The following is a 25,360-nucleotide window of genomic DNA, read 5'->3' on the forward strand; positions in this document are numbered from 1 at the left end:
GAAATATTATCGAGCAAGTCGTTTTGTTATTGAGCGTATGGAAACCAAAAATTCATCTCAATAATCTAGTTGGGAACTGGAATGGACAAGGTATTTTGAATATCTTATAATATAGGAATCTAAGAAGTTTATTCTGTATCAACTAGATAGAACGAATGTTATTTTTGCAACAAGGATTCCAAGTAATTATAGTAGTATCACAGTCTAGTATATACAGTCACGAAGCTTGAGGTGTGAGGGTGCTAGGACCAATAGACTGTGCCGGTACTATTTCGCATTGTCTGTAATGAGGCGATATTATCGATCCTAGTGGTTAGCAACTATCTATGTATGCATATTTACTAAATATTGAGCTTCGTGACTGTATATGCTAGACTGTGGTAGTATATACAAGTGATTTGGAATTAGTAATTTTTAAAATGTGGTATGTGAACGTTAAATTAATCTCATATTCGATATCTAAATTAATTAAATTTAAATAAACCATACACGCTCACTATCCACAATATCTGCTTGCAAGTTTCTACACTATAAGTTAGCATTCACACGAGCAGTGTTGCCAACAGCTGTTCGTATAATCCCGCTAGATAGCTTTCGAAAACCCGAGATTTTTTAACAAATATCTCTAGATTTTAATGTGTACTTATTATTCAATAATAATAATAATAATAATAATAATAATAATAATAATAATAATGGTCAAGATAGAGCATCCACCCGCCAATGTAACGACATCCGTCCTCCAATGTAACGAATATTGCACAATTTTAAACACTTTTATCACAGACAACATATTTAAATTCTTCTTGCATTATATATGTTACCGTTAAACCCCAAAATCCAAAAACCAGTTTACCAAACAAAAACATAAACAAACCAAACCTAACATGACATTGACTCTAGGTCATACGAAAACTCACTTTCTATCTATCTTCATTTGCTTAAACTAGTTTTTACTAGTTGAAACTGGTTTTGACGGATTTCGGGTTTTAACAGTAACATATATAATATGGTATTATCATTACATTGACACATCCATTATTTCACAAAACACACACTGAACAAGGCCGCTTTTAATGCTAATATGAATTTCATTTCAGAAACTTTAAAAATTAAAAACCGCTAGTATTCCCGCTAGGCGGGATAATATAATTTTACCCGCGAGACGGTTATCCAAAAAAGCTAGATTTAGCGGGAAACCCGCTGAATTGGCAACACTGCACACGAGGGAAGTGGTGGAGTCAAGTCGATCACGTGAAGGGAAAGTGGACACAAAAGTTGACGAGTCGTCAACTCAAATTCTGCTTGACCGCCAAGTCACAACTTGACTGTCTCGACCATATCATACGGGGAAAGTCTAGTTGCTTCAAGAACTTCACTCCTGTAAACTATCCCCGTGTGAATTGGCCTTTTACAGGTGGTAAGAATTTACTTTTATTGGTTTGTGTCAAAGAGCGAGCGCTCATTGAAAAAATTAAAAGTTGGCGCCTCTGTCACTTGCAGAGGGAGCTCCTCTGAAGAGCGCGGCAACAAGATCCGAAGTATCGACTCAGCACGCCAGCGCGCTCTGTTGCGCGAGTGGCACACTGCAGTTTCCACCCCGGGCCGCTCGTTCGCCTGCGTGCGGCTGCAGCTTCCTTCTCATATCGAAATAGCGCGACCCCAGAGGGAGGTTTCAGACCCGCGAGCTGTCGAAAACACCGCGACCAATCAGAGGCACGCATCCCGCGCGGGAGGGGCGTCGACTACGCTCCATTGGACCATCAGAGCAAGATAGCAGATCCCATTGGCCGGGTCCTTGCCGAGGAGCATCCGACACAACCCTCCCTCCCCCCTAATAATCCACGTAACTCCCTTCATTTGTTTTTTATCATCACTATTTTTTCTCTTTTCCCCTACCCCGCTAGCTGCTTTCTAAATCTGGAACTAAGATTATGATTTTTTTACGCGGAGTCTTAGAACACGCCCTGTAAGATGCGGTGACACAGCGGCTAAACCCCACCCACCCCCGGGCGTTCTTCGGTCCTTTCGACAATTTCTATAAACGTTGCCCCCGGAGCCAAACAAGGATTCATTCATACATGAACCGTTGTTCAGGCACCATCGCATCTCTCGTGTTTCGTGTAGTTACTACGAGCTTCGGAATATAAATAAAAAACTTGGAGAAAGACTTCATTCAAAGACGTTTCTTTATGTATAACAAGAACTAGCAGAAGACACGTTCTTTAAACACGGTGCTCTCTCCCCTCTACCGTTCCTTCACTTGAAAAGAAACAGTTTCATTCAAATTATAGAAGAACACTGTTTGACTTCTGTAATAATATTTGTTGACACTCAGTCTTTCCGCAACTCTGGCTGTGAAACGGACTGTACCACTACACGTGTAACTTCTCCTGTGAAAGATAAACGCAATTCGTAACCAAAGATATTTTATGAGTTCGATTTTTTTTAAATAATACACTAATTTTCGTATATTGCAAACCTTTATAGGTATGCAAGCATTTTATAAATTTTTATTGCTATGAAAATATAGTTCGATTTTAGAGTGATTTTTTTATTTCACATATTTGACAACAAAGACAAAACATTATTAGGAATCGGCTCAAATAACTTGGCTTTTATGGAACTGTGTTGTGTAAGTTTGCTTCAGAAGTGATAGTTCAGTGATGTGTAAACAAGAATAAGTGATTGTGAAAGAAGAGGGGAATCGAACTAAATACCGGTAGTTTTGTATTTTAGCTTATTATTAACACGGCGAAAACTTGATCTGCAATATTAATCTCGAAAAGAAAAGAAGAATATTACTAGCAATACGTAATCGTTCATTTAGGAGAGAGATAAGTGAATAAACTCTTGGAAGTGGCAACAGGTGATGAACGCGTGTGACTGAACATAGCGAGATGCTGTCCGCTCAGCAGCACATGCTGAGGGCTAGTCCCTGCCCCGACGCCGGCGCCGGCCCCCGAGCCACAGTGACAATCACAGCCAGCGCCGCGGCCAGTGTAGCGGCGGCGGCGGCAGCTGCGATCGGGAGCGAGCGCGCGTCGCTAATCGCGACGACCGCAGCGGGCAGCGACGGCGACAAGACGGAGATCAACGAGGCTGTGACCAAGGTGCTGGAAGGCTACGACTGGACACTGGTGCCCATCGCTACCAAGTGAGTACCACCGTCAACATTGTTGGAAACCTTGGGATTAATCATTGATAAGCAGGGAAAGGAAGTTCATGCTCTAAAAACGTGAAGAATATGTATGCATTTATGTCGTAAAAATAGATAAATATGCTACAAAATATGCATTATCAGTCTGAGATTATTTTAACACAGCGTTTCTCAAACTTTTTTGAAGTGGGGACCACTTTTTTAAGTCAGAACAGTTCTGCGGACCACCTTACTTAACCCAGATATGCCTGAAATATTTTTTTTGCAATTTTTGTTTATTTTACAAATCTCATTTAATGCAGTATATAACTGAAGTATTTGTATGGTGTCGAAACATTCTAGTTGTAAGTGGTTGAGCTAGAAACAGGTGTCCTTTTAAAAGGACAGTAGGCATATGGGCATACATTTTGAGGAATAATTGTATACTATTTTTACATGAAAGGAAACAATGTAATTGTTTTAATTTACAATTATTATTATTATTATTATTATTATTATTATTATTATTATTACGTTATTTTATTATAGTTTATTTATTATTACTACTAATATTATTCTGAAGAATGATGCATTGTGGCTAAATTCGTTTAAACTCTAGAATGCTTTCGTCATTGAATAGTACCGTATTGCTATTGATACGTAAAAATAAGTAATAGGCGAAAAGAGTGTTGAAGTTTCGAGGACGAGGTTATATTGGGACAGAAGTGACGATACCTATAATGAAGCAGTTGCTGTGGCAATGTCGAAAGACAGGTTTCGGTTCATTTTCTAAAATCTACTTTGTTATGACAATGACAATTTAGAAAGAAAATATGACCTCTTCCAAAAATACTAAATGAAAAACAATAGAAACTTATGTCCGTTCAATACCTCCCTCCAGAACGTCACCAGTCCTCCACTTGTAAACAGATCTTGCTGTGCAAATCTGGCTTTCAGGTATATCTCCCTGTGAAGCAGACTTGAATAATTTCAAAGGAAAAATTGTTCCGGAGACGGGTATCGACCCCGTGATCTTTGGCTTAGCGAACCAACGCTCTGCCGACTAGCTATCCAGCAACTACACCCGACACTGTCTCAACTTTTCCCTTCATATCCACACACCTCAGTGTGCTGACAAGACGCCAGAATCCCAATTTTGAGTGCACACGAACTCTGTGTGGCATTTGTAGGCTGCATTATAGTGATATGTCTGTATTTGAGATGAAATTTCGCCCGTAGCATAATTTTCAAACAAAGATAGCATTTAATGCAGGGAAAATCCACTAAAATTGAAATAGCGAAACAATTTCAAAATATATGGGGATATGCCTACTGTCCTTTTAAAAGAACACATAAGTCGCAATGAAAAGATATTTCGAACGCATTGTGGTTTCAGGTTATATTTATGTTTATTAGGAGTCATTTGATCTACAATAATTTGTAAAATAATTGCGAACTGTAGAAATATTTAATATTCTTATCTGATTTGCGTCTCGCATGCCATAGCTGAAATAAACGAACAATTCTCACGTCCATATCTCAAACTCAACGATGACCAGAACCCTAATTACCAGTCTTAACACACCTAGCAAGCCTCTAATTAAGACCAGTAATAGTGACACCTGTGAAAAATCAAATGCGTTAAATGTAGGGAGGATAATTTGAAACACTGACAACTGTCCTTTTAATAGGACAGTAGGCATATGTGGGTTAACACATTGTTGAAAAAATTCGACAGGTTTACTTTTTACATTTGCGTGTTTCGTCTCTAAGTGCAGTTTCAATTTCGCGGGTTTCATACACTCGTTTGAAAGCATTTCGTAACAAATAATGCACCAAGGTTTCGATTCACTCCCATTGTCACACCAAGTAAATCCAAGTTCCAAATAACTCTTGTCATATTTACAAAAGTATTTTTTCTTTGAACAGCTACCACTAGGACTAGATATTTATTTAAGGGCACTAGAATCACTGATATTAATATCTTCACACACACAGCTTCTGAACTATTAGTACTGCCTAAATTATACGTATCATTACGTTCCTTTCTTTTCAAAGATCCAGATCGAAGCCAGTTTCCCATTAAGTTATGTATAGTGGGCACTATTTAACGCAGACATAGACAACTACTAGCATGTACCACATAAGAAGGATTTCAAACAACTGCATACAGCCCAGTGATGAATCAACAATGCAAAAAATTTGTTATAAGTTACTTATGATTGGCTACAAAAAATATAATTAGAAAAGTATTGTAATTTGAATTTCTGAATCTGATTCGCCCGGATTTTAAAATATTGCTGTGAACGGCAATTATCACCCTTGAGAAGTAACAAACTTCAAATGTCCGTCCACAGAAAACTACAGATTTCCGTGCACCGCAATAAACTGGAAAGGAACCTCCCCCCCTTCCGAAGGAATGTACTAGGCTAAGTATCTATAAAATAATTTTTTGAATTATGAAGGGTTGGACTACGTAAAAGTAGTTAGGGCCTAATTACTACTACTACTACTACTACTACTACTACTACTACTACTACTACTACTACTACTACTACTACTACTACTACTACTACTAATAATAATAATAATAATAATCATCATCATCATCATCATCATAATTTCACTCCGATTTCCTGTCCACACCTGTGGAGTAACGGTCAGCACGTCTGGCCGCGAAACCGGGTGGCCCGGGTTCGAATCCCGGTCGGGGCAAGTTACCTGGTTGAGGTTTTTTCCGGGGTTTTTCCTCAACCCACTAGGAGCAAATGCTGGGTAACTTTCGGTGGTGGACCCCGGACTCATTTCACCAGCATTATCACCTTCTTTTCATTCAGATGCTAAATAACCTTAGATGTTGATACAGCGTCGTAAAATAACCCAATAAAATAAAAATAAAAACTCCGATTTCCTTAAATAAAAATGTAGGCCTGCTACGGAAGATTGTCTTTAGACAGTTAAAACAATAAAATTCTGAGATAAAGGTTCATTTAATAGGTTGAAGTTAATCTACTTTTAGGTCTAAATCTACTTGTTAACTTACAAATGAGGGGGTCAGCACAACAGTGGTCTAAGCTACTTTTTTAATGTAGAAAAAGCAAGTTAAACTTATAGGCCTATATACAGTATATAGGCCTATATGTAACTGATATTTTTAGGGAAAAAATTGCATGCATCCTAAACAAAGCTATATAATTGTGGATTGGTCTATTCCACTTCGTAGGAAGATAGTTCACATCAAAATCAACAGAAGGCTCAATATTTAATTTTTCGCATTGAGGAGGGTTAGACCACTGTTGCGCTGACCCCCTCAAATAAACTAGTACCCACTTTCTGGAAAGCCAGTTACCTGTACATACAGAGTTATCTATGATTTAACGTGCTTATATGTTTAAAATGAGTTTCCGAAACAGCAGTTATCGTCATCTTTACAGTTTTCTGTGCTTCAACTGGTAACTATGCTTCGGCCTGTAGTTACCTGGCTGTTAGTACTGATTCGAACAAATGTCGACATGCGGCGCTACTGCATTACTGTTCTGTGAACTATACTAACCGATATTAAATAATAATATAGATCATAATAAATTGATCTACTATATTATCTGTATAGTTTTAAAAATTTGGCGTTTTATTTACGTAACCTACGGTAAATGTTTTATTTTTTATGACATATTAGGATAATAATGTGTTTATAAACAATTTTGAACATCTCAAGTTTAATTTTCGTCATCAACTAAAGATTCTATGTCGTCAATCGAGGAATATTAATTTTATTCTTGGATGTTCTACCAATGCCAATGGTATTTCGGACTCTGAATAGTCGATTTGAGTACATGAAAGCATTCATATGGACAAATGTAAAATATTTTGACATGTTTATCAGTACGGCTGCCATAGCCACCACAGCTGAATATGGTTGCAGTTTTGAAGCAGAAGTTACATCTAGCCCTCTTTACTAGTATTATTTACCTCGATAATCACGTCAAATATCAACAATTATTGTTTTTTAATCATATTATGATTGAGATGGAAGTGTACATGTACACTATCGTTTATCACATGGTTCTTTAATTAAAAAGCCTTGCACCTACTTGTACAGAGCTCAATGTGTACCTGTCAGCCATATTACTGCTGAAAACTTCTGCAAACAAAAGTAACTATAAATAACTAAAAAAATCACTAACAAAATACTAGTGGAGACATCTATGGACGGCAATAGATACGGAACTTCAAGTTACCTCAACTGTTAGTTACAAGCGCTGATAAATATACATTTAACTTTCCGGAAACTCATGAAAGTTATCAGTGCAGTTAAATTTATAAGAACAGTTAAGTAACTGAGAGTTAACTGAGGTGTACCAGAAACCGGGCATAGGCCTATTTAATTTCAAGTTAGTAGACTAAACTTATTGTAACTTTAGTGGATACTAAGTTACATTTATCACATTTGGTTGGATACGTGGCCTATGAAGGGACAAAGCCCTCCAGACGACTACTAATCTCACGTCCACATGTTTCAGCAGAGGTGAACGATCATCCATCCAGAGTGGAGATATCGTGTGGTCAACCGTTATAGCTTGTTTTCGAAACCGGATTTCGCTACCACATAGTAGCTCCCGAAATTCATCACGATGCTGGATAGGCACCAGTCCGCTACTGGCCGAAATTTCATAAGAAAATTCCTTCTCTGAGGATTCGAACCAGCGCGCATTCCGTAACGCGAGTCCAGGCATGAAGCCTTATATCACGACACCACGGCGCGGAACCCGTGGCAAGAAGTGAGGCGTATTTCTTTCTGCACAGGAGTTGAATATGTCTATTTTATCTTATCTTTGTCCTGTTTTATCATCAGCCATGATTATGCGTCATGTTGACCACATAGGCTTATTAAAAAATTCCATATTTTGTGACTGTCGTGAACACGAAACCACCAAAGTCCCACAGCTGTGGAGTAACGGTTAACATGTCTGATCGTGAAACGAGAGGGCTCGAATTCAAATCCTGGTTGGGACAAGTTACCTAATTGAGGTTTTTCCGGGGTTTTTCCTCAACTCATTAATGCTGGGTAACTTTCGACGCTGGACCCTGGACTCATTTCGCCGGCATTTCTTCATATCATTCAGACGCTAGATAACCACAGAAGTTGATAAAGTGGTGCAAAATAAGCCACTGAAAAAAGGATTATATTTCGAAAAGTTCAGCCTATGGTCTGATAAGGTTCAGTTACAAAGAAAAAGGGTAGAAGTTTGAATCTACTTGGACTCTTTGAATCTGGAGCGCTACACTAAATTGTTTGTTTATCGAAAACTCTATCAGATTTACATGAAACAAACACCAACTTAAACCTAAAGAATTAGATTACAAAATGACACCAAATTTTAAAATGACAAAATGTGCACTTTTGGCTATTGCAAGTATCGAGTTTTGGTTGTGAAACTTTGACTCTCACTTTGAGAGAGGAACAGAAATTAAGGATGTTTGAGAATAAGGTGATTAGGAAAATATTTGGTGCTAAGGGGGATAAATTTACAGACGAATGCAGAAAGTTACAAAACGCAGAATTGCACGGATTGTATTATTCATCTAACATAATTAGGAACAAATCCAGACGTTTGCGATGGGCAGGGCATGTAGCACTTGTGGGTGAATCCAAAAATTCATATAAGTAGAGCGTTAGTTGGGAAACGTGAGGGGGAAAAAGACCTTTGGGGAGGCCGAGACGTAAGTGGGAGGATAATATTAAAATGGATGAGGAAGGTGGGATATGATGGTAGGAAATGGATTAATCTTGCTCAGGATAGGGACCGATGACGGGCTTACGTAAGGGCGGCAACGAACCTGCGGGTTCTCTGAAAGCTATTTGTAAGTAACTATAGAGTCTTAATTTAAATTCTTCATATTTTACTTTATATACTTTACTTGCACACAATGGAGCAAACATAGAATTTAAATGTAAACGAGAAACGATGAATGAATTTTGCTTTGAGGTCTCTCATTCCATAATATAATATTTTACGTAACGTAAATATATGACACATCATTCCCAACTTTTCTTCCATGCCTTTCGTGTCCACTTCGGCAGACTTTAAATTCGCTCATTTCGAGGTTAATGTTATGCAGACTGCATTTAAAACGTTACAATTATCATATTTTGCTAACACTAACGTATAAAGCTGTAATTTGAGAACTTAAATCTCCTTAATATAGCAACGCTTTAAGGATGGACATAATTTTACATTAATCACTATGGTGACGAAAGTTATCATTTAATAACTAAAATATCGTTACTACAGCAACGCTTTAACAATAAGAATTGATAGCCTACAGTTTTAATCACCAGTGAACAAAGCTACAATCTTGTAACCGATCTCGTTACTAAAGCAACGCTTTAACAATAAGGATGGATACAATTTTATTCACCAGTGAACAAAGTTACAATTTAGTAACTGATACTCGTTACTAAAGCAACGCCTTAACAATAAAGATGGATACAAATTGATCTACCATTATTACACAAGTGAAGACTTAGTACGTTGTGCGGTAACAAAAGAGAATCTTTCATTTAAATTTTAAAACATAAAACACGAACAAAACTTAAAACAATCCTCAATATCAGGCAAAATATCAACTGAAACTTATTGCAATGTTACAATTAGTACAATTCTGAATATTTGTAGCAGGTACAGCATTTGACGAACCTATATTTTTTTCTGATAATTATTAGTATTTTCTTGACACAAAATATTTACTTTTTTTTGTACAATTGACAGTATCACAATCCAAATTTTCCGCAACTTTACCTGCACACATATCCCAAATATAAGAGCAATTCTTTAATAGGTATTTATTATCTTAACGTTCTGTAAAATTAATAAGAGAGTGTTAATAAAACGCGCAACTTATTTTTGTACAATAAGTTTAGTGTCTTTGTACACTTGAAATATTAGTCACATCAGATATTTTAGTAAAGGATCTGCAGTAAGTTAAGTCCAGGTGTTTAGGAAAGTATTCATGAATTTATCATGACTGCAACAACAGACTAATTATGTCAGTTGAAAAAAATCGCCACACTAAAAATATGTCTTTCTGTCGTTACAGAATGCATTGTTAACAGAACTAATATAGGCTACTTAACTGTAGTTAACTTAGTTTTTTATAAACGTTTTGTGTGATAAAATTAAAAATATACAGGGTGGATTAATAGGTCGTTTACAATGTTTTTAGAGATAACAGACGAGGTCAAAATGAATAAATTTTTATGTACCAAAATTCCCTTACATCGACCTTTACCCGTTAGTGACGCAGATAAAGCGGATCGGTTAGGGGTCTAGGAGCGCACATCCTCCTTGATCAAAAGGTCCTTTACAAAGTTTGGAGGATTTTAGAGGAGGTCAAGATGAACAACTTTTTTACGTACAGAACCAGAAACATAACTCGGGCCACCTGTTGGTTTCTAGATCTGTAGCTACCAAAATACATGTACAATTACGTCGACCGATTTCCCGCTAGGATGGGACACAGTTCTACGTAGGCTACTAAGTACCATTTTCACGAAAGGAGAGTTGACATATTTCACTTAAAGACGTTGTTGAAATTGCTCGCCATTGACTTCAACATAGAGGTCGCATCTGCGTACCTATGATTGTCTGGTACGTTAAAAAATGCCAGGAATTTCAGTGGTGACTATTCCAGCTGCAGCAACACGGGCAAACAATTCTTTTTAGGTATCTAGCCTACAGGGGTCGCGTTTCATTTCCCCTCACAGAAAAAAATCCATCGGAGTCAGATCGGGACATCGAGGTGGCTAAAGTACAGACCCATCCCTGTTGATCCAATAATTGTGGAACTTTTGATTGATGCCCCTAGTGGCAAAATGGTCATGTACATGCATTTTGGTTCACACAAATATTCTTCATCTTGACCTTTTCTATCATCCCTCAAACGTTTTAAACGACCTTTGTGCGAGATCGTGCGTATTTGCTTGTTTTCCGCACAGAACCAATACGCGGTAAGTGTGAAATACCACATTCAGTATTCCCAACGTAACACACATAACAATTTCCCTCTTCTTACCGCTTAAGCGCGACATTCATTTTACTGCTTTAGGCTTTTAACATATTATTTTTAGAGGCGTTTAACATAGTAATAATTATAAATTGGAAACTTACCACTGCAATTTCATCTAAATTCAATGTTAATTATTGTTTTTAAATATTTGCAAAAATTAAGTAAAGTCTACTACTCCACGAAACTTATTGCATTTCTGATACAAGTAACATTAAGGAAGCCGTGAAAAAATCAACGAGATTCCAGATGCCGATGTTATTACTGCAATATGTTATATAAATAATATTGTTAAAATACTAAAATGAAAAATAAATCATTACATAACCTTACCGTTTGTTTTAAGTTCGCATTTATAGACTGGGGGGAAAAAAAGACATGTATATCACGGCCTTCTGGAATACTAGGCCTATAGATATTTTTGTTTTCTAAAGTTGCTGTCATTAAACAGAAACCAAGATGGAGATTTCATTGCAACTAATTAGAAATTCGTCTTTCAGGTACGTAATAAACGATCTTCGCACAAAATAATGTACGATACACGAGCGGTATGTTTGTTTTCATGTTCTCGCAAATTAAAAAAGCTCAACTACGTTTCGCTTTTTCACTCTTTTCCTCGAACATGAAAACGTCAACATACCGCTCTTGTAACGTATATTACTATTTGACTCACCTTGTATATATACAGGTAAAACTTCTAAGAGTGATTCTTATATGTCAAGTCATACCTTAACGTAGTCTAAAAATCCTGAGGGCAGTTTACAAATAATAAAATTATTACGCACACAAAAAATTTAAATAGGGCTCAGTAAAAATTGTATAATATGTCAATAAATAACTAATTTCCTTTTAACGTCAAATGATTATGCTCGATGTGGAAATTGATGAAACTTTAGGGAAGTTAAAACATTCCACATTAGTTGCGATGCAACGACAGTGAGTTACATCACAGTATTCTTACGTCACTTGCTTAATAACGGATCAGACTCTTGCTTGCATTACTAAGGTGTTTCTTAGAGGGGTAGACTTACTTTATAGCGCGAATTATATTTCATATTATCTTATCATCGACTTAATACTAAAGGCACTCTAACAAAGGAACTCACATAAAACATTCATTTTATTGCATATACTTCAATTGAATTTTTTTAAAAGGACGCAAGTCATCATTTTTGACATTTTCATTTTTTCGTAGTTTCGGAAGGACATTGATAAACCCATCGTTTTTGCTTGAAAGGGCGCCAGTAACATTGTTCGTTGGGTTGTTAAAGGCAAGTTAAAATCACAATTGTTTTAATTGTGACATACATCGTTTTAAAACTATTTAATTCCAAGTGGTGACTGAGAGAAAACAGCTGAAAACAGAAGAAATATTACAAATAGACTGCTGTTTGTGTAGAAAGAAGGAACAAACAAAGAAATATGATAACTAATTCTGCAATGTGTACCCTATTCCACTTTGAATAATTGACAGAGTTGGATATATCAAAGTATCTAGTAGTGTCAAGGAATTAGTAAGCCACACATTCTTCATGGCACTTCTGCGAGAATCAGTTCCTCCACCAACAAGCCCAGTCTAACCAGTAGGAAAAGTGCCAATAAAACAGAAAGAAGTGCAAGACTTGGGAAAAATGAAGCAATAGGCCCTACATCTCAAGTGAGCATACGGAATTTTATGAAGAAGTTTCCAGCTGGCCTATAGACAGTAATGCAACGCAGGATGACTGGAAAACAGTACATCCCAAGTGAAAAGACTGACTTTTCTTCATCATTCATTATATTTTCCTATTTTTTCAATTATAATTATTATACATTCTGTTTGTTGATTGCGTATTATTTCCAGTAAAGTAATTCAAGAACAGCACGAAATATCTGTATCTTATTTTATTTTACTTGTTATAAAATTGATTTTTTTAAAGGGCGGCTTTTTTATATTTTAAATCTCAATAAAACCATAAGTATTCGCATAATGCGCATAATTACTTTAAAAACCAACAACTGTAACCTTGACTATCAGCCCACATGTCCGGAATTATATATTTCCAAATAGTTTTCCTCTAACATCGTTTTTTTTTTTTTCAAATTTCCACAAATTTACTTCTTCTAACTTAAGCTCTTAAAAAATATTCACAAGTACAAATGTATGTCATTTATTCAATAAATAATAAAGGGAAAATATAGTCGAACCTCAATAATCCGAACGTCCGATATTGCGAACGCTCCAATTACAATACCGGAAATCACAGGAAACGAGACAATACTAGACAAGGCGATTCACTGAAGCTCCTTTCTCGACTTGGATGAAAGGAGATGTTTAACAGAGAAAGAATGATTTCTACCACCTTTTATATTTATAGTAGCGTGCAATGTGTTCTTTTTAGTTCATATATTTGATAATCTGAACGAACTGATAATCCGAATTACCCCAGGTCCCATTTACTTCGGCTGTTTGACTCTCTACTGTAATAATTAATTTAATAATAGCCCAAAAAAACATAAATTACATTAAATTTATTTTACTCATAATCGCATTCACAACCCTTATAAATAAGAATCCTTAAGAATCTAAATAATATAACACCAAACTCGAGAAAAACTCCAACTGCGAACTTGCCTGCCACAAGTGTTACTATGATTCCAGGCCTGACCAGGACTCGAACCCGTGACAGGCTGAAGGTCTGATCACTCAGCCACCGCAGAGGTTTCAATTGATCTGACCATCTTCACTTAAGGCGGGGCTACTATAATTACAGGATGTTTCAGAACTAAGTTAAAAAAAAAAACAGGAATAAGTTATATTCGGGAGTAGCTGACACTAAGATCATTGTTTGAACTTATCGCCGTCCACTTCATGGTAATCTCTAGTTGATTTTGATTTGAAAACTTATAGTCAGGAGGTTGGTTGCGTCTCTTCTGATGGCTCTACTAGACGGGCTGATATCATCATAATTGATCGGCAGAAGGATAAGGGTGTCATTCTTGATCCCACGATCCGTTTTGAGATGCATGAGCAACAGCCACAAGAGGTGTGTCGTGAAAAACAAGTCATATATAAGCCTTGTTGTCAGCATCTTGGAGCACAATACCACATTACACATTGGACAGTTTTTGGGCTCATGTTCGGTGCCCGTGGCACGATCTCACGTGAAACTTTAAATCAACTTAAACAATATAAAATTTCTGATGCAACGATTGATGCCATAGGATCTCACGTGTTAAAATCATCCTTAGCTATAATTAGTAATCATTTGTACCCAACAGAATTTTTATTGTAAATGATTTCCTACGTTTTCTTATCTTAATGTTTTTTTCTTTTTCTTTCCAAGTGTCACAAAATTGTTTTGTTTACTTATTATTCTTTATGAATTGATTAGTAGGCCGATCTTTCGAACCCTTATTTAGGGCGGCTTTTGTTTCTACAAATTATATCTCCAGCATGTAGAATAATGATTCTGTATCCCTTTCCATCTGGTATATTCATTTTTTTTATGTCATACATTTTCTCCCGTGTCATATTTAGACTTATATTATCCAGGTTTCATCTAACGCTATTATAAATCTTCCCGATTCTCTTATTTTTGTCACTGTTCTTAAAAATTCGTTGCGACGTTCCATTAAATATGTCTTGTGTCCTCGTTTCTTCTATGCTAGAATTCAAATCTTGGTAATGAATAATACCAACATCGAAAACATGAGATCATAAAAAGATCAAGAATTCTTTACAAAATCGAATCTTTTTGTAATAAATAATACTAGCAAAGAAAATATCAGATCAGGAGAAGCTAAACAGTTGTGTATAACAGCACATCTCTTGGTAATGAGTAATAGGTACTAACATGGAAAATGTCAGGTCAGAGATAGCTCAAGAAATCTTTACAACAGCGCACCTCCTGGTAATTAATAATGCTTACATGGGAAATATCAGGTCAGCGGAAGCTAAATAATTGTCTACAATAGTGCATTTCTTAGTAATGAATAAATGCTGACATGGGAAACATTATATCAGTAAAAGCTAAAGAATTGTTTACAATAGCACATTTCTTGGTAATGAATAATACTGGCATGGGAAACATCATATCAGCAAAAGCTAAATAATTGTTTACAACAGCGCATTTCTTTGTAATGAATAATACTGGCCTGGGAAACATCATATCAGCAAAAGCCAAATAATTGTTTACAACAGCGCATTTCTTTGTAATGAATAATACTGGCATGGGAAACATCATATCAACAAAAGCTAAATAATTGTTTATAACAGAGCATTTCTTTGTAATGAATAATACTGACCTGGGAAACATCATATCAGCAAAAGCTAAAGAATTGTTTACAACAGCGCATTTCTTTGTAATGAATAATACTGGCATGGGAAACATCATATCAGGAAAAGCTAAATAATTGTTTATAACAGAGCATTTCTTTGTAATGAATATACTAGAATAGGAAACATCATATCAGCAAAAGCTAAATAATTGTTTACAACAGCGCATTTCTTTGTAATGAATAATACTGGCATGGGAAACAACATATCAGCAAAAGCTAAATAATTGTTTACAACAGAGCATTTCTTTGTAATGAATATACTAGAATAGGAAACATCAAATCAGCAAAAGCTAACGAATTGTTTACAACAGCGCATTTCTTTGTAATGAATATACTAGAATAGGAAACATCATATCAGCAAAAGCTAACGAATTGTTTACAACAGAGCATTTCTTTGTAATGAATATACTAGAATAGGAAACATCATATCAGCAAAAGCTAAAGAATTGTTTACAACAGAGCATTTCTTTGTGATGAATATACTAGAATAGGAAACATCATATCAGCAAAAGCTAACGAATTGTTTACACCAACGCATTTCTTAATAATGAATAATATCAGGCAGTAAAAGCTGAAGAATTTTTTACAATGGCGTATCTTTTGGTTATAAATAATACTAGCGTGGAAAATATCAGGCAGCAAAAGCTAAAACATTTTTTACAATAGCGTATCTTTTGGTTATAAATAATACTAGCGTGGGAAATATCAGGCAGCAAAAGCTAAATAATTGTTTTTTAGAACAGTGAATCTCTTGGTTATGAATAATACTAGCATGGGAAATATCAGACAGCAAAGGCTAACGAATTGTTTACAATAAGTGCATCTCTTGGTAATGAATAGGCTAATAGTAGCATGTGAAATATCAGACAGCAAATACTCGTACCAAGAATTTTTTACAACAGCGTATTTCTTGATAATGAATTATACAGGCATGGAAAATATCATACAACAAAAGCTAAAGAATTGTTTATAATAGCGCATCTACGATTATGGATAATTCTACAGTATCATGGGAAATATTAGATAGCAAAAGCTAAAGAATTATTTACAACTGCACATCTCTTGGTAATAAATAATACTAGCATGGGAAATATCAGACAGCAAGAGCTAAAAAAATTGTTTGCAACAGCGCATTTCTTGGTTATGAATAATACTGGCATGGGAAATATCAGACAGCAAATGCTGAGGAATAATTGTTTATAAGAGCACATCTCTTGGTAATGAATAATACTAGTATGGGAAATGTCAGACAGCAAAAGTCAAAGAATATTGTTTACATCAGTGAATCTCTTGTTCATGAAAAATACTAATATGGGAAATACCAGACAGCAAAAGCTAAAGAATATTGTTTACAACAGTGAATCTCTTATTTCATGAATAATAGGTACTAATATGGGAAATAGGGTAAACATTGGTAATTTCGTGGCAGTGGTTATTTCGTGATACTTTTTCTTTGCTCTTTTGTGAACTAACCAATGGTGTTACGAGATCCAAATATCCGCCAAGGGATTGCATACGTTGTCCAGTTTCCATAAACATACAGCTTAGCTTTGTGTGACTATCGTAGTTGCTTCAGTGAGCTTTTATGTTTGGAGAGAGCAAGTTTGCGTCGACTTCTCAGGCGTACAAATTTTGTGGATGTTTGTAATTACATTACAGGCTTATTGCTGAACGTAAGCATATGATATTTGGTACAAAGATTTATTGTATCTTCATGAAATTTTAGGAAATGTTTTTGGAACTTTAGATACATCTGTAGTCGCCATATAGGCTTAGCTTTACTGATAGAAATCTTAGCTGTTTGAGACGAAATTTTGTTGAGTATTAAGTGTTACATTTTATACCATTTTAAAAATTGTATTACAATAGAAATTTTAGAAATCTGAAGACAAGATGTGATAACAAAAAAGAAAACGGAGACGCAATGGGATCAGTGTAGCTTCTGTTTGAATTGTTATCATGCTAAGTGTCAATGATAAGTGCTAGATGACTTACTTGCAAGAATTGTGACAGAAGATGGAACATGGCTCCACCATTTTGGACCGGAGACAGAGGCGGACAATGGAGTGGCATCATGCAAATTCACCAAAGAAATTGAAATTCAAAAGTACACCTTCGGCAGGAAATGTTATGGCTACTATGTTTTTCGATTCAGAAGGACTCTTGCTTGTGGACATCATGCCACACGGAACCACCATTAATTCTGACGGGTATGTTGCAAATCTCAAGGAACTTCTAGTTCGACTGAGTCGTGTTCGACGACATCGGGAGAAGCTGGATGTTCTGCTATTGCACGACAACGCACAGCCATATGTCAGTCACAAGACCACAGACCAGATCAGAAAATTCGGATAGACAACACTGAAACACCCGCCTTACAGTCCTGAACTGGCACCGTGCGATTACCATCTCTTTGGTAAACTGAATGATCCCTTCGCGGAACGAGGTTAGAAGATGACTCCCTTGTGCACGCTGCTAAATAGCAGAGGCGTATACTGGTTAAAGGGTTTGGGCTACCGCTGACCCTATTATTACACAAAATATATCTAACAATTACTTTAATTTTAATTACTATGGTAAAACTAATAATACAAAATTATTACATTATGTTATATTACAAACTTTTTCTTTTGTAATTTCCTTGGGCTACCGCCGGTAGCCCCGGTAGCCCGCAAAATACGCCCCTGCTAAATAGTGGCTCAGACGTGTTGGTTCAGACTTTTACCGTGCTGGTCTACAGACCCTCGTTGAAAGGGACGGGGATTATGTGGAAAAGTGACATTTTGTTCTTAAGGATGCATCTACATTCTGTGAAAATAGCAAAGCTGTAGGATAAAAATATAATTTTTAAACAAATGTTATGCATTACTTTTGGAGTTACCCTAGTAATATAGTTTATAGTAAAGTCCGTAATAAAAGTGTTCACCCTTTCAGGGCAAAGAAGATCCCTTTTAAATTTCAATTTTTACTTTGATTTCATTCTTATTATGTGTTGATATGTATTTCTACGTTTTCTTGCTATGAATATTAAGACGGAATTACTATGTTTGAAGTCTTGTAACAATAAATGAGAATTTCATTTGACTTTAATGAATTTTTCCACAATTCTTCTACCTCTCACGAAATTACCAATGCAATATCACGAAATTACCAAGGTTATCACGAAATAACCAACCTTTCAGCTTAAGTTGTAAAAGTGGTTTTTGGCACATATTCAAGAACGTATCCAATCTTTTATGTCTCCAGATTTGTACAGCAAGTTATCGTCTTTTAGATGAAAAAATCGGAATAAGGATGTATTCACACATTTGCATTTTAAATTAGTTTTCATGAAATTATCACGAAATTACCAATGTTTACCCTATCAGACAGCAAAAGCTAAAGAATTGTTTACAACAGTGAATCTCTTATTTCATGAATAATACTAATATGGGAAATATCAGACAGCAAAAGTTAAAGAATATTGTTTACAACAGTGAATCTCTTGTTTCATGAATAATACTAATATGAGAAATACCAGACAGCAAAAGCTAAAGAATTGTTTACAACAGTGAATCTCTTGTTCATGAATAATACTAATATGGGAAATATCAGACAGCAAAAGCTAAAGAATATTGTTTACAACAGTGAATCTCTTGTTTCATGAATAATACTAATATGAGAAATACCAGACAGCAAAAGCTAAAGAATTGTTTACAACAGTGAATCTCTTGTTCACGAATAATACTAATATGGGAAATATCAGAGAGCAAAAGCTAATGAATATTGTTTACAACAGTGAATCTCTTGTTCAAGAATAATACTAATATGGGAAATATCAGACAGCAAAAGCTAAAGAATATTGTTTACAACAGTGAATCTCTTGTTCATGAATAATATTAATATGGGAAATATCAGACAGCAAAAGCTAAAGAATATTGTTTACAACAGTGAATCTCTTGTTCATGAATAATACTAATATGGAAATATCAGACAGCAAAAGCTAAAGAATATTGTTTACAACAGTGAATCTCTTGTTCATGTATAATACTAATATGGGAAATATCAGACAGCAAAAGCTAAAGAATATTGTTTACAACAGTGAATCTCTTGTTCATGAATAATACTAATATGGAAATATCAGACAGCAAAAGCTAAAGAATATTGTTTACAACAGTGAATCTCTTGTTCATGAATAATACTAATATGGAAATATCAGACAGCAAAAGCTAAAGAATATTGTTTACAACAGTGAATCTCTTGTTCATGTATAATACTAATATGGGAAATATCAGACAGCAAAAGCTAAAGAATATTGTTTACAACAATGAATCTCTTGTTCATGAATAATACTAATATGGCAAATATCAGACAGCAAATGCTGTAGAATTGTTTACAATAGCCAATCTCTTTGTCACTGAACTTCCGCATATTTCACCAGTTCACCAGTTGTCAGCTTTTGTTTACGTTTTCGAAGCGGAATGCAACTTATCTAACTCTCGAAAAGCAAATTTCATATACTTGTAGTAAAGGAGGAACAGAAGTGGGAGGTGAAAATAACTCATTAACACTGGCATTACAAAATAAATACTTACGAAAGTTTCTGTTTCTGGTGTACAGTAACTTCGTTTGCAATTAACATTAAGAAGTTAAGTCTGTCTAAATACGTACAGCTTACCTCATGTGGAATCCACGTCAAAAACATTTACAAAACACTTTCCAACCTATACTTTAAAGGAGGAAGAAAAGGATAAACACTTTTTTAAAACAAAACAACCGTCATAAAACATCGTTAAGTTTAAGAAAGAATTTGCAACACGGCGCCAAAAAATTAACACATATTTATATAGTACACCTTCGTTCCTTTCTAGCATCTTTCTTATCAATTATCATTACCATAGAAACGTAACAAATGCTAAAAAGAGGACAAATGAAAGCTAACACAACGAATTCTGTCGCCTTTGCTACGCGTTGCAGGTAATTAAGAGGTATGGAAGTTTCTCTACACTTCATTTTGTTGCTAATTACAATGGCAACTGTAAATTGATAAACAAAAGCAAAGAAAAAACAGAAATCCTTGAAACAAGACTCCTCCCATGTTAGCGACGTAACATACGCTAATGACTTAGCTTGTAATTAACTTTATTTGGTCAATGTTGGCCTTAAAAATACGTTATGCAAGGAAAATTCCGATTTACGAATCTGATGCTCTCAAGCGGTAAAAGAGAGAACTTTGTAGTAAGGATTTCTAAATGTCATAATAAGTTGTTGCGATAAACTCAATGCGATTAGTAAGGGATTTCATAGTCTATAGACACAAACTTTTGAATTTTCCACATCATGAACAAAAATCTAATAGGCATACTAGGCTTATAAATAGTAATTTCCATTACGAAACTTCTCAAGGGATTAGGTTCAGCTTATAGCAGTAAAATTTTTGGGAACGTTCAACATTTTTTTCCTCAATTACTGTATTGTGTACAATAATGAAAATTGGTATGTGTAAAACACTGTCCTTAGTATTTATTTATTTAACCTGGTAGAGATAAGACCATCAGGCCTTCTCTGCCCCTCTACCGGGGGATTACAACTATAATATGAAGAATAAAATTACAATTAATATTAAATTTACAATTATACAATTACAATAAAAATTAAAGTACGACAAGATTGCCTGATTAATGAAAGCTAGACAATTTATCATAGAAGTTAAGAACAAAGAATATTTTTGTATTTACTGAGTTACAAATTAAACCTAGAATAACAAAATTCTATAGTGATGAAATTACCACATATTGAGATATTTTTTGATAGATTAAGAGAACTATTTACAAGAAACCATGTCTGAACGAGTCTCAATTACTGACCAAGTGCCTAGTAAGTTTGCGTTTCAATTCAATTTTATTTCGACAGTCCCTGATGCTAGCAGGTAACGAATTCCAGGGTCTTGGCAGGGCTATTATGAAAGAGGATGACTATGAGGAGGTGCGATGGGATGGTATTGTTAGTATTGTTAGTATTGTTTCATGGCGAGAGCGTGTGTTCAGATTGTGGTGGAAAGAAAGGTAAGTGAAGCGAGACGACAGGTACGAAGGAATAGAAGAGTTCAAGATTTCGAAGAGAAGGAGAAGTGCTTGTAAATTTCTTTCCTTATCTAGTTTAAGCCAACCTATTGTTTTCAGGGATGGAGTATTATGATCATATTTACGAACATTGCTTACAAAACGTACACACAAGTTATGAGCACGTTGAAGTTTCGTTTTGTTGTCGCTGGAGAGATCACCCAGTAAAATGTCAGCATAGTCAAATTAGGGAAATACAAGCGTCTGCACAAGGGACTTTTTTAAGCAAGAAGGAAGATGAACATTTATCCCTTTTAGCACATGGATAATAGAATATACTTTTCTGCAGGTTTCTGTGATTTGCATGTCCCAGTTGAGATTATTATCCATGTGAATGCCAAGATTTTTTACCGAAGAACTGAAAGGGATATGCACTGTACTTACTTTAACGAAGGAAATGTCGAGGTGCTTTACAACGTCGGTTTGTCGTTTGTGTCCTAATATAATTGCTTGTGTCTTTCCAGGATTGATATTAATTAAGATGGAATTTCTTTGTCCTTCTGCTATATGAAAAACAATTTTTACAATTTAAAAAAATTGCCCTTTTTTTTTTTCTTCAAAATTAAAAATGTTGGCAGTTCACTGTGCAGTGATGAAGCGTTTCCCTCATAACTCATAAACTTGTTAACTTTATCATCTTCTCTCTCTTTTATTTTATTGCTGAAACTCATGTTTACAATATCATGCCCTTTCAACTACATTCCTTAATAAATATTTTTTTGTGTTAGAAGAAAATACCGATATTTGACCATTTTTAAAATGAATTTATTTTTTATCAGACAATCTATCAAAGGTAGAGGAGTGAAAATTTAAATTTAAATTATGGTTTATTTAACGACGCTCGCAACTGCAGAGGTTCTATCAGCGTCGCCGGTGTGCCGGAATTTTGTCCCGCAGGAGTTCTTTTACTTGCCAGTAAATTTACTGACATGAGCCTGTCTCATTTAAACACACTTAAATGCCATCGACCTCGGCCGGGATCGAACCCGCAACCTCAAGCTAGAGGAGTGATCTTGCATTATATTGTAGATATGACATGTATAAATACACACAAAAAATTTCATCACAATGTTGGTTAGTTTTTGAGTTATGTGGCAAAACGCTTCATCACTGCACAGTGAACTGAATTTTGAAAAAAAAAAGTAAATAATTTTTTTTAAATCGTAAAAATATTTTTTTCATATAGCAGAAGGACAGTGTTTTAAACATACCAATTTTCAAGATACAGTAATGGAGAAAAAAAATGTTGAATATTTCCAAAATTTTACTGCTGTAAGCTATACCTATTTGGAATGTGAATAAATACATACATACATACATACATACATACATACATACATACATACATACATACATACATACATACATAACCCCTTAAGCATTTCTTAGACATATTGTAACATATTTATTTTTATCAACATATTGCGCAATATGACAAATTACAGTAAAATGTGACATTATGAATTATTCTTTCTGTCAATACGGAATAAAATTAATCTATCAAGGTATTTTCTTATATTACACAAAATAGCGCTCTTCAACTTTCCTTGGGTCGTTATGTACTGCCGTATCTGGTTGTAAGTTTTAAAATTTTATCGTGAAACGTTTAAGCTCGAGGTTCAATTGGAAAAATATTACAAAATTTCAGCATCTGACGTCACTTGCTTAGGAACGGATCAGATTCTTACACTGATATGGTATTTCCTAAATGGATAGACCTACTTTCTTGCATGAATTGTGTAACTGAATGTACTAATTATTAGAATTACGTAACATTATGACAAAAACTCTAAGTAAATTTTCACGAAATAAAATCTAAGTAAATTTTCACGAAATAAAGTCACTGCAATTAGAAATACATTACTTAAAACTTTCGCGCCGATATTTGCGAGTTATAAGTAACTGCTTCATCTTACCGTAATAATATGCAAACGAAAATATTAATCAACCTTGTCATTCAAAAATATAATTCCAATAAAATCATTGTTTAACAAAAACCAAATTTCTCGATATTTCAAGTCAAACCAAGTCTAATATCTTACCCTTTAAAGAGGTTAATACAGTTAACGCTCTAGTGAATTCAACTTGTTTTCTGTTTTAGAAAGAATATATTAGAAATTTGCGTCACGTAGAAATCTGTGCACGATATTATGAAATCATACCGATGGCTATTCCGTTCCCACGGATCGCAACAGAAAGACAAGCATATCACTACCTCAAGAGTTATCTCATATTTCTTAGAAACCTGTCTGAGAAAAATTGTCCTGTCGCAAACATTAACATGTGAAAGCGGTAATGATTGGAGATGAAAGCAGCAGGTCTGGCAGATTTTTTCCTGGTAGAAATAACTCGAAGCTCTCGCGACAGTACCCACCTAACAAAGTTCTTTTACATTTTCCACCGACACGAAAACCCTCGTTAACAGAGGATCAGTCACAAGTAAAAGAGCGCGCCCATGTCAGGCATGAACTGTTGAAATAAAACAAATCTTTTAGTAAAGTTTGTTGCTTTTATAAACGTCATCCATTTTGTTAAATACGTGTTCATTAGGAGAGAGCAAAAACGTTTTGGCGTATTAATTTCAAATTTAATTGGATAAAATTTTTCACACTTCACATTTAGGAAGTAGCTATAGAATGAAACCACATCTCCCATAGAAAATGACCAATCAGTTCCAAAAATATTTCAAACAATCACTACTTACTAGCACTTCTTGCATACATCAGTGTTCTTAGTTCAGCAAATACACGGTTTCGTTCTTACCTGAAAATAAAACAAACGAAAACCAATTTATTACCTTCAAATAAAATACAATAAAATGTAGAAATTATTCAGTCGGTAAACCCAGTCTTCCTGTAACAAAACCAAAAACCAACAATACCGATAATCATATTAACAATAACAATGATACCTGTAATGATACTATTATTTTATTACTATTTCAAAGTTTATAATTTTAGAAATGCAGACTGTTAAATATCCAGGAAGACGATATATGGGACATCTGAAAATTTTATTAAGTTTCAGAACAATATGGAATCCTCTGATTGAGGTTCTGGCTGATATGTACATCTATTATCAAGCAGTACATCTCACTTGATATGTGTCAGAGGAAGAACAATTGTTTGTATGCATCTGAAATCTGAATAGTGTAATATGTAGCTAGTCAGCGATGTATGGAATGGAGGGGGAAAGGAACTGGCCACCCTACCCCATTATCTCCTGGCCTAATTGGCTCATAAGTGGTGTCTCTTACGAGGTCAGACTTTTCTTCGGACAGTTGACTAAACAACAAACAACATATGGACAAGATAGAATTTTTAAATACTATTATATTATTATGTCCCGCGCCGTGGCGTCGTGGTCTAAGGCATCCTGCCTAGGACTCGCGTTGCGGAATGCGCGCTGGTTCGAGTCCTCATGGGCGAAGAAATTTTCTCATGAAATTTCGGCCAGTGTATGGGACCGGTGCTCACCCAGTATCGTGATTCACTTGGGGAGCTACGATAGGTAGCGAAATCCGGTTGCGAATACCAGCTATAACGCTGGGGGGGATTATCGTGCTAACCACACGATACTTCCATTCTGGTTGGATGATCGTCCACCTCTGCTTCTGCATGTGGGCGCGAGGCCAGCAGCCGGCTGGTCGGTCTAGGCCCTTCACGGGCTGTAGCGCCACGGATTATTATTATTATTATTATTATTATTATTATTATTATTATTATTATTATTATTA

At 35.3% G+C, this 25,360-nt stretch overlaps 1 protein-coding gene across 1 annotated transcript in view; it reads left to right on the plus strand.

The window, feature by feature from the left end:
- The first annotated feature begins 2,146 nt into the window (after positions 1-2,146).
- Positions 2,147-25,360, plus strand: part of LOC138713686 (transcription factor Sox-10-like) — a 193,151-nt gene continuing 169,937 nt past the window's right edge. Inside the window, exon 1 of the mRNA XM_069845970.1 lies at positions 2,147-3,157. Coding sequence (XP_069702071.1) covers positions 2,901-3,157 — 257 coding nt within the window. The 5' untranslated portion in view covers positions 2,147-2,900. The remainder of the gene's footprint in view (positions 3,158-25,360) is intronic.

The sequence above is a fragment of the Periplaneta americana genome, chromosome 14, assembly GCF_040183065.1.
Source record: "Periplaneta americana isolate PAMFEO1 chromosome 14, P.americana_PAMFEO1_priV1, whole genome shotgun sequence".
NCBI lineage: Eukaryota > Metazoa > Arthropoda > Insecta > Blattodea > Blattidae > Periplaneta > Periplaneta americana.